Here is a 9,638-nt window from a genome sequence, read left to right as displayed (position 1 = left end):
GGATCCAAACCCTTGCAGCACAGATCCATCGTCCTCAGCTAGACCTGGAGAAACAACAGATCTAACAGTTCTAGAGCATCGGCTGTTACAGAGGGTTTTTCCTGATTTATTTTAAATGTAACGTGCAGAACCCAATGCTGATGAAGTACTGGAATAAATTCTTTCCGTATATTTTTTGTCAATTCGGTTTCTTTTGTAATTCTAATAAAATTAAAATTTCAAAGTCCGAAGAGGTCGTTTCAAAACCCTTGTGACAGCACATATTTTAGGACAATATAGTTTGAATAAAATCTTTTACCTTCACGTTACACTTTAACCTTTTTTATGACTACCAAATTGACAGTAAACAATAAAAATGAAGCAAATACAAAACTAAAATACAAATTATTCGATGCATCCAATAAACTGCATGCATGGATTGATGTTAGATAATCGGTTTACTATTTCAGGGCAGATTGTTGTAATACATACACTTCAGATATTATTCTATTCACATTCAAGCAAATCTCATGAAACGGATTACGAACCCAATTCTTTCCATTTTTTCTTTAAAAACAGAGAAATGGAAAAAGGAAACTGCTCTGTTCTTTTATTCAATCATTACAAAAGGTAAAACCGCCCCCCCCCCCAAAAAAAAACACACATATATATATATATATATATATATATATATAAAAAAAAATCTTTTTTTTCACAAAAGAAAAAGTGGAAATAAACATGCAAAACACAAAAATGTTCACATGGGAAAATATGCTAAAAAGAGTCGACTTCAGGAGATATATCTAACAAACATACTGCTCTTAAATCAGCAGGTACAGAAATACAGCTACAATTGAAAGTCGTTCTGTCATAATAAAGAATAAAGTTGCACAAATGTTAAATAAATCACTTTATGAATATATTTAATGTTGTTTCACATCACCGAATGCAATATTTTAACATCTGTGACACCACAAAAATATAAAAAACATTTCAACAATATCAACATTTCAACAGCAGATCTCAAATATAATCATATGGACATGCTGGAGTCCAACCAATTACAACTGAATAAAAGCAACAATATGAATGTTTTACAAATCTCAGAAAAAACAAAAAAAAATTATCTTCAGGAAAAATAAGATTCGTCAAAGAAAAACCCACCAAAGACCTATTTAAAAACAAAACCTGTATTCCCTCAATGCATAATGGATTGGTTTCAAAATGTAATAATTTTTGTAATAATGTAAAACAGTAAACACAAAATCAAGCCAGAAAAGCTTTACATTTGTAATACACAAGCAACATAAACAAGCATCTTTGAGCTTCTCTCGGCTCATGTTTGGCAGTGAAAAAACACAACAGAAGCACAGTCCTTTATCACACATCATCGCTCCAGACGGTCCAGCACAAATATAAACCCAAAACCAGTCTAGATCCTCTGCAGGGTTCCATTAAGACAGTCTTGCTGAAGTCATAAATGAGACATGGCTCACAACAGAAGTATAATTGCGTCACGTTAGAAATGACTCTGCTCGTGCTCATGGATCTCTCACTTTATCTTGATTACTGTGATTGTCCTCACGCAAACAAACACTCGGTTATAGAATAATCTCTTTTTGATCATTCTTTGTGTCCTGAAGTCATAAAATAGTTTTTTTTTTTAAGTGTGTGCATTTATAAAAATCTAAAGTCATTCTGCCAATCAAACACAAGAATGATTTACTGAACTCATGTCATGGATATTCAGACTGAACATCAATTCTGATTTCTGAGCACTATAATCCGTACAAACACCACATACAGGGATCGTGTGATCTCACTGCTAAAAAAAAACAAACACTTTCCACTCACAAAATTCAAGCTAAAACACAAAGTTTTCTTGTGGTGTAGTACACAGAAGATTCAGAGCCACATTACAGCTGAAAGCAGGTGTTTGGTGTGTAATTAGGCTGAAGTGTTAGTGTTGTAGTGTGTCAAACTCTGACGATGTAGCTACATACAGTCAGCGACGTTACTGGAGCCCTGGCCGACGTCTCGAATCTGACTGATGTGAGTGGAGCAGACGGCGACTCCAGCTCCGGCCCGACAGTGAGACACAGAGCCCACCAGCTCCCATCTGGTGAAGACACACACACAAACTAATTACATCTGAACTTAATCACAACTAGGGCTGTCAGAATAGCTGAAAAACTCAATTCGAATTTAAAATGCATAATTTCAGTTAGGGTGAAGAAAAGCTTTTTACTTCTCTTCTGAGGCCTCAAGATAGACATCGAGCAAAATATTACTGCACGTTTATTCAAAGCATTAGAATACATGACTGTGAAAAAACAATATTTAAAATAATTTTTATTAACCAATTATTATTAAGTTGCTTTAAGAACTATAAACAAACCAGCATCATGCATGCATGCATTGTTTAATAAATAAAAAGGGCAGAAAACCAGTCACACAGAATAATTTTTTTTCATTTAAAACATCAGATGCAGTGGGATGGGGAACAAAAACCCAACATAAAGTCTCGAGATATTTTTAGAAAATTAAAATACATTAATTTTACATGTCTTTCTAAACATGCGGCTCTCTTGTGCGAGACGCGAGTCCAACGGTGTCCCTCTAGAAAATGTGCGAAATATGCGTTCTGTGTGAACAGCTTGGTTTCAGTTTTGATGTAAACAAGATCTTCTCCACATTGATGTTCTCTTTTTTTTTTTGTAGTGGCTTCAACTGGATAGGCTAACATAACCTTATAAAGCAATGCCACACACATCGTCATCGCATCTCGTGCGCCACTGATAAAGATCAAGTATACTTCGGCCGTCCACACACTATCTGCATTATGCCCTTTTCTTCATCCGCGTGTTGGCATTGTTTGAGACTGCGGACGGTGAGCGTACACGAGGTGAAAGATGAGACCGTAGCTACTGCCTTTGAAAGTTGTGTAACACGGCTGTGCGCGCGGGGAGATTGAATGGAACAGTACCGGGGCTCATAAGGCAGCTTCCTGCACACTTAAAATTAGAATGCAACGTTTTTGCATTCCAATGTGGGTTTTTATTTTAAATTCGACGAATATTCAAAATTTGATTTTTTTTTACAGCCCTAATCACAACCCATCTTCTGCAGAGATGTTCAGTTTTATATCTCACCTGTTCATCCGGGGCTCGAAGGCCTCCACCGTATTCAGGTAGATGTTTCCATTGTGGCCCCCCACTGCAAAGACACGCCCCATCACTGTGGCAACGCCGACTCCGCCCCTGGGCGTGGTCAACTCCGCCACATACTCCCAGTGATTGGTCCTGGGGTCGAAGCGCTCCACTGAGCTCAGCGGAGAATTATCATCAAACCCACCTTCAGACAAATACACATCACATGAAGCTCACAGATCTCCCTCCAGCAGAGCGTAGCTGAGCCTGGTTTCACATCAATCTCAAATTATGAAGATGAACAAATTCTGATTGTTACCAACAACGTAGAGGCATCCGTTGAGTTCACTGACACCGTTTCCAGCGCGCCGCTGCCCCATCTCTCGCACATCTGTCCATTTGTTCAGATGAGGATCGAAGCGCTCCACGCTGGACAGCGACGCAACACCGTCATTTCCCCCGACCGCGTACACATAGCCCTGTTGAACACAATCAAACCCATAAACAGAAGGAACAGAAGTCATTTACCCTCTCAAAACAATAGATGTGAAAGCTCGTCTGGGCTGGTGAATATTGTGTACAGTCAGGCTGGATGATTCAGTTAAAATAAAGTTATGATCTCTGAAGTCGTCTATATTACACAATGAATCTCTATTGATTCACGTTGATAGTTATTATGAAAGGATTTACCAATGTGTAGGAGAGTTCATTCTCTTTCTATTTTGTTTTATTTCTACAATGGTGTATAATATACATATGAACATGGCAGTCTATAAACAAACAAGTGTACAATGGTGTGTAAGTGACTCCTGATGAGGTTTTGTACCCCGAGTGCCACAGATCCCACGCCTCCTCTGGGTGTGTTCATAGGAGCCACGGCGCTCCAGCGGTCCGACTCGATGTCATAGCGCTCCACATCACTGAAGCAGGAGTTATCATCCAGACCTCCGATAGCGTAGATGGGTCCACCGAGAGCAGCCAGCGCGATCCCCCTCCTGCCCAACACAAACACAGGACGATATCTCACTCTGCATGTTCAGCTCGGTCTTCTGTGTCAATACTGGGGTGGAGCGGTTCAATTCACACGGTTCGGTTTGTGAATTTCAGAGTCACGGTTAGGTATGTGCTCTACTTAAAGAAAAAATGTCAAATAAAAATAAAGAAAATAAGAATAATCTAACTACAAGCAACAGCACCTGCTCTCATCATCTGATCGTGGGTGTATCTCTCTATTAGTTTTATTGGATCTTAGTGCTGCGTTTGACACAATTGACCACAACATTCTTTTGCATAGACTTGAACACTTTGTTGGCATCAGTGGAAGTGCATTAGCATGGTTTAAATCATACTTATATGACCGCCATCAGTTCGTAGCAGTGATTGAAGATGTATCATATCAATCACAAGTGCAGTATGGAGTACCTCAAGGCTCAGTACTAGGGCCGCTACTCTTCACGCTTGACATGTTACCCTTGGGAGATATCAATGTTAGGTAGATTATTCCAGAGTTTAGGCGTCAAATAGGAAAAGGATCTGCCGTCCGCAGTTGATTTTGATATTCTAGGTATTATCAAATACGTCCACGTTTTTTTATACCGTCTATGATATCAACATGTGATGTTCAGGTCTCACCTGCGCATGCGAGCTATCAGCACTCGGGTGATAATGACGTAAATTACTGCTCATATTCGGCATACAGCATTCACATTGAACAAGACTGAATGGTTTGTCCAGAATGTGCATCCATCAACAGACATACATTAGCAGAACCCTGTTTGTCAACGTGTTATTTATAGCAAATTGTTTTACAGATAATTTATCAGATTTAAGTTGAAAAGCCGTCCCAGCGTGTGCCGAACCATGTGTGGAGTTGCTGTCATAGTAACTCAAACCTGCTCGAGAGTAGCTTATTTCGTGTAAACAGGATTAGATCGCATCTTTTTAAGCAGAATTTATTTTTTAAATCCGTCAACTACCACCACTACTTTATTACTAGAGTATCCTACTGATCCATGGAGAGTCATTTAAAATAATAATCATTTAAAAATTAAAAGATAACATAATAATGTTGTGTAGTCTACAATACTATAGACACAGCCAGTTTTACTCACTGAAAGATTTATTCATCATAAAAGAATTACTTCATAACTGTATTCAAGTCTTACACACAGATAATATAGAGTCGTGGCTTAATGGAGCAGGAGATGCAGATAACAATATCTTGACCCTTAAGAAACTTTAATGCTGCCACATAACAAATCTGTTCAAATATAAAATTAAAGCTGAAATATTAATTGCTAATTACTACATCGAAATAAAATTTAAAGCCTGTAAAAATATTAGAAGCCGTGACTTTAAATAATTGGAATTCATGTAAAAAATGCAAATTAAAAACAGTGCACATTTCATTTATCTATCATAACATTTATGTTGTTTTGTTCATTTGGCTGTTTCTTTATAAAAATCCAAAAATGTGTCAAGTTTTTCGTCAGGTGTCTTTTTTTATTATATGATGTCATTATGTAACTATCATGCCGCCATCTAATCGCTGCACTGCTGATCGTGGTTTCGAGTATCGATACATAACCCCTTTTAAACCCAACCCATGAACGCGCGATTATCTCAGATAACTCAATCCAGTTATACTAATCATCAACAACAGGTGTGTTTGAAGATTGGAATTAGCCAGATCCTGATTAGTGTGATGATATCATCTTGGATGTGAAATTTAATCTTGGATGTAAGCGACGTACAAAGAAGGGACCCAAAGTCAATGAAACCTTGTATTCCTCATACCGTTTAGTGTTCATGGAGGCTTTCATCATCCACTTGTTGGTGTGTGGATCAAACATCTCCATGTTCCCGAGGTGCTCGTTGCCATCATGGCCTCCAACAGCATAAACTTTCCCTATAAAATGATGAATGTGAAGTTTTATTCTTATGTTAGAGTCATTTATTGTAAGCAGAAGGTTCCAGTATTCACTGTAGCTTTTACTTGTGTACTACTTTGTCCCACACTGACAAAAATTCTAATAATAATAATAATAATAATAATAATAAATAAAACTGGTTTGTTTTATAACAGTAATAATTATTTAACCAGAATTGGGTTAGGGATGTCCTCTATTGACATAAATCAACACCCTGATATTTTGTAAAAAGTGGTATCATTCATCCATACTTTAAAACACTAGTAAAGTAAAAGTCAAGTAATAAGTTTTTTAATCCCTCTGTAATTCTCCTTAAATCGTTGTTTTATTAGCTTTTCATATCTCTTTGTCACCTGCTACTGAAATCACTCCCACGTGTCTGCGTCTGCTGTTCATTTCAGGGCCGAAGAACCAGCTGTTTTTACTGATGGAGTAACACTCGATACTGCGGAACGGGTCTCCGGATCCCCCTCGTCCCCCGACGCAGAACAACACACCTGTCAGGGTTCTCCGTTAGACTCAGCAGAACAACACAAGAGAGCAGGAACAATCACGGCTGTATCTCCTGACCTGCGGTGTGCTTCCGGGGAGTCGTACGGATCGAATACTCAAAGTCAGGAACGGTCTTGTTGCTCAGGTGTAAATGATAATTTCTTGCTTCATCCAGAAGGTCTCTGCAGCTCAAATTAGCCTTGATCATCTCCTCTTTAGCAACAGTGACTGTGAGGAAATCCACCGGCAGCAGAGGAAGACGCACCTGTGTGAGAAAAGCCCATCAGAACAGACTTTTAATACATTTGTTGACAACATTAGCTTAAAAAGAATCCAAGCCTGTTTCTGAAATATGATGTTGGATCTGTACAGCGCCACCACTGGCCACAAGCTGAAGCTGGATCCAACAGAGTACTTCTGAACCGCTGAGGTCCGGTCGGGACATAAGAAGTTTCTTCGCTCAGACAATCCATCTCATGAACACTTAACTTGGCCGCAAACGTGTTAAACTCAACACTATTTATACATTTATGTATTGTACATTGTTATATCCTAATTACATATTCCATTTTTATTCTTTCTATTATCTTTCTAGTCACTGTCATTCTGCAAAAACTGTGGAAGCTTGTCACTAAAACAAATTCTTCGTATGTGTAAACATAGCCTACCTGGGAAAAAGGCTCTTTCTAAATATAACACTAAAAAGTGGGTGTGAAAATAATCCCAACAAACTTCCCATCCCAGCCCTGAGCAGCCAACCTGAGACATGATCTGATCCAGCCAGACATCATGGTGTTTCTGATTGGCTTTAAGCCATTTGACGGCGGCGTTGTACACTTGAGTCTCAGACTGAATGTTCAGGTCACTGGAGGCCAGTAGCGTCTTGAGGTGCTGCGGCGAGACGCAGATGAAATCCTCACACTCCACCACTTCACTGAAATGCTCGCATGCGTAGCGGTCAGCCATGTCCATCAGGTCCACCCTGTTGTGACTCTCTGCGAAGGTGCGGACGGCCAGACAGTTGGAGGGGTGGAAGTGTGCTTTCATGTATTCACAGCAGGCCCGAGCGATCAGCTCCACCTGCAGGATACACGCCGCGTACAGCAGCGGCTGGACGTTATCCACCGTCAGAGTCAGGCGCGAGGAGTACGCAAAGAGCACCAGGTCCTGGATGGCATCGGCGTCGAAATCTCGTATCTCAATCAAGTCCTGTTTGGCCTCGGCCATATCTGAGAGGAACATGGCGCGGAAGTACGGCACCACGCAGGCCAGAACCAGTTTGTGACATGGTATCAGTCTGTTCCCAACCTGGAGCGAGAAACAAAAGGGAGAGACTTAGAAACAGAAGAAGCTGCTGTGAGACTATATTCACGGTGTCAGATACCTTCAGAGTGACGTCACACAGCTCTCCGTTCTCATAAAACTGTCTGAGGGAGTTGTGGAAATCTTTCCAGGCCTCTTTAGCCTCGAACACGAACGATCCGTCCGCGTCACCCTCGCTATTAGACGGCTGCGACGAGCGTTTCTGCTGATTCCCATGTTCTGGCACCATGTCTTGCTCACACACACCGACACCTGCACACACACACACACACACACACACACACACACACACACATTCAAGAGAACATGATACTCAAGCAGAATGAAATACATCTCAAAGGAGAAGACCGTTAAATCCCATGATTGACATGCTATTAGCTGTCTCTGTTAAATGGCACTTCTGAATGAACTCTGTGTTTGCCGACATGGTCCTCCACACACACACACACACACACACACACACACACACACACACACACACACACACCATCTTTGTTGCAGAACCACAGTTCAGTTATTCTTTATACTGAGCAACAGACTCTTATAACTCTGTGACTCAACTAGCTCATAACAATCATAATCATATCATCTGATAATCATTGATCACATGCAATGAAAATAACTGTACTATACTATATCAAGTACTATAAAGATTTAATAGCAACTTTTTATATTTTGAATGCTGGGTAGGAACACATATGACAAACTACACTTTATCCCCTCAAAAACGCTACACAACGAGACATATAGATATATAAATATCTAAAATAAACGAGATAAACACTGGCAAAGCTATTGCATGCTACCAGTTAATGAACCATTTTTGTTGTTTTTATCCTATAAGTAACTGCTTCAACGCTGTTTGTCATTTTTCGTTAATAAACTGCATTAAAAGCCTTTTTATTTTAACTCTTTTTTTTTTTTTTACTATAAATTGTGTAACGTTAAGCTAAATGTTTAAACAACCAAAACATGACAGCATGAGCTAAAACGTCAACACAACAAACGGGACGGATTCACGAGCAGGAAATATCAGAGATGAACCTTATTGACTTTAAGCAATTCAGCAAAATTAAAATAAAATCAATTACATGCGTGAATTGGGTGTTTTATCGATGTTTTACCGCATTTTCAACAGCCGCACTTCCTCTGTGGACGGATCGAGGGCACTTCCGCGTTCTGAAGCACTATGAACTCTGGACCTTGTAGTCCAAACCATTGAAATGCTTTTACTCTGTCACGCAGGGGCGGTGTTAGGGGTGGGCCCCGAATGTTTTAATACCACCATGCCATCAATGAGTTTTCATGCCCAATAAAGTAATTTATATTAGAATTTAAATAAATAAATATCTCACGTCTACAGTGTCTGTCAATTTTGCTACAGTTGTCATTCACACAGACAAAAACCGCCCACTGAGTCTAGTGCTTCTGACTGACATGAAACTGGCCAACCATCGATGAGCGTCTGTACGATCCAGCCAATGAAATGAGATCTTTTGGAGGCAGGCGGTTTGTTGGCGTGTAGAATTTTACTAGATCAATTTATTTGAAAATTAAAATGGATATTTTTAAATTCTTCTTCTTCAAAAAAAAAAAAAAAAAAAAAAAGGAATAAAACACCCCCAGCCAACACTTGAACGCCAAGATACAACAGCTTCAGGTATCTGTAACTTTTAATCATAGTATTATATTTCTTTTTCGGTTTTAAATTGTGTCTGATTTAACGTTACATTTTGAACATCTAACAGTTAACGGTTGCGCAGCA

At 39.4% G+C, this 9,638-nt stretch overlaps 1 protein-coding gene across 2 annotated transcripts; it reads right to left on the bottom strand.

The window, feature by feature from the left end:
- Nucleotides 1-773: 773 nt before the first annotated feature.
- LOC113083591 (kelch-like protein 8) lies at nt 774-9,118 on the bottom strand. 2 transcript variants are annotated; one of them, XM_026254656.1, is made up of 10 exons: nt 8,998-9,118; nt 7,935-8,125; nt 7,310-7,858; nt 6,629-6,815; nt 6,412-6,555; nt 5,925-6,036; nt 3,955-4,123; nt 3,448-3,607; nt 3,132-3,333; nt 774-2,098 (listed from the first exon to the last, which is right to left on the bottom strand). In XM_026254656.1, exons 2-10 carry the CDS (start codon nt 8,100-8,102, stop codon nt 1,975-1,977), a joined length of 1,815 nt encoding a protein of 604 aa, XP_026110441.1. In that variant the 5' UTR covers nt 8,103-8,125; nt 8,998-9,118; the 3' UTR covers nt 774-1,974. The 2 variants fall into 2 exon arrangements, with proteins under 2 accessions (XP_026110441.1, XP_026110440.1); XM_026254655.1 differs by having other exon boundaries at nt 8,965-9,092.
- Between the last annotated feature and the right edge of the window lie 520 nt (nt 9,119-9,638).

The sequence above is a fragment of the Carassius auratus genome, unplaced genomic scaffold, assembly GCF_003368295.1.
Source record: "Carassius auratus strain Wakin unplaced genomic scaffold, ASM336829v1 scaf_tig00038950, whole genome shotgun sequence".
Lineage (NCBI taxonomy): Eukaryota > Metazoa > Chordata > Actinopteri > Cypriniformes > Cyprinidae > Carassius > Carassius auratus.
The sequence above is the reverse complement of the archived record's forward strand: the minus strand, read 5'-3'. Positions and strand labels throughout refer to the sequence as shown.

Bases quoted from the DNA above. Each gene is read 5' to 3' on its own strand.
- LOC113083591 (XM_026254656.1), bottom strand. From the start codon at position 8,102: ATGGTGCCAGAACATGGGAATCAGCAGAAACGCTCGTCGCAGCCGTCT. The intron at 6,556-6,628 runs GTCAGGAGATAC...GAACCCTGACAG, and splicing joins TCCCCGGAAGCACACCGCAG to GTGTGTTGTTCTGCGTCGGG. The intron at 4,124-5,924 runs GTATGAGGAATA...TGTGTTGGGCAG, and splicing joins GCCTCCATGAACACTAAACG to GAGGGGGATCGCGCTGGCTG.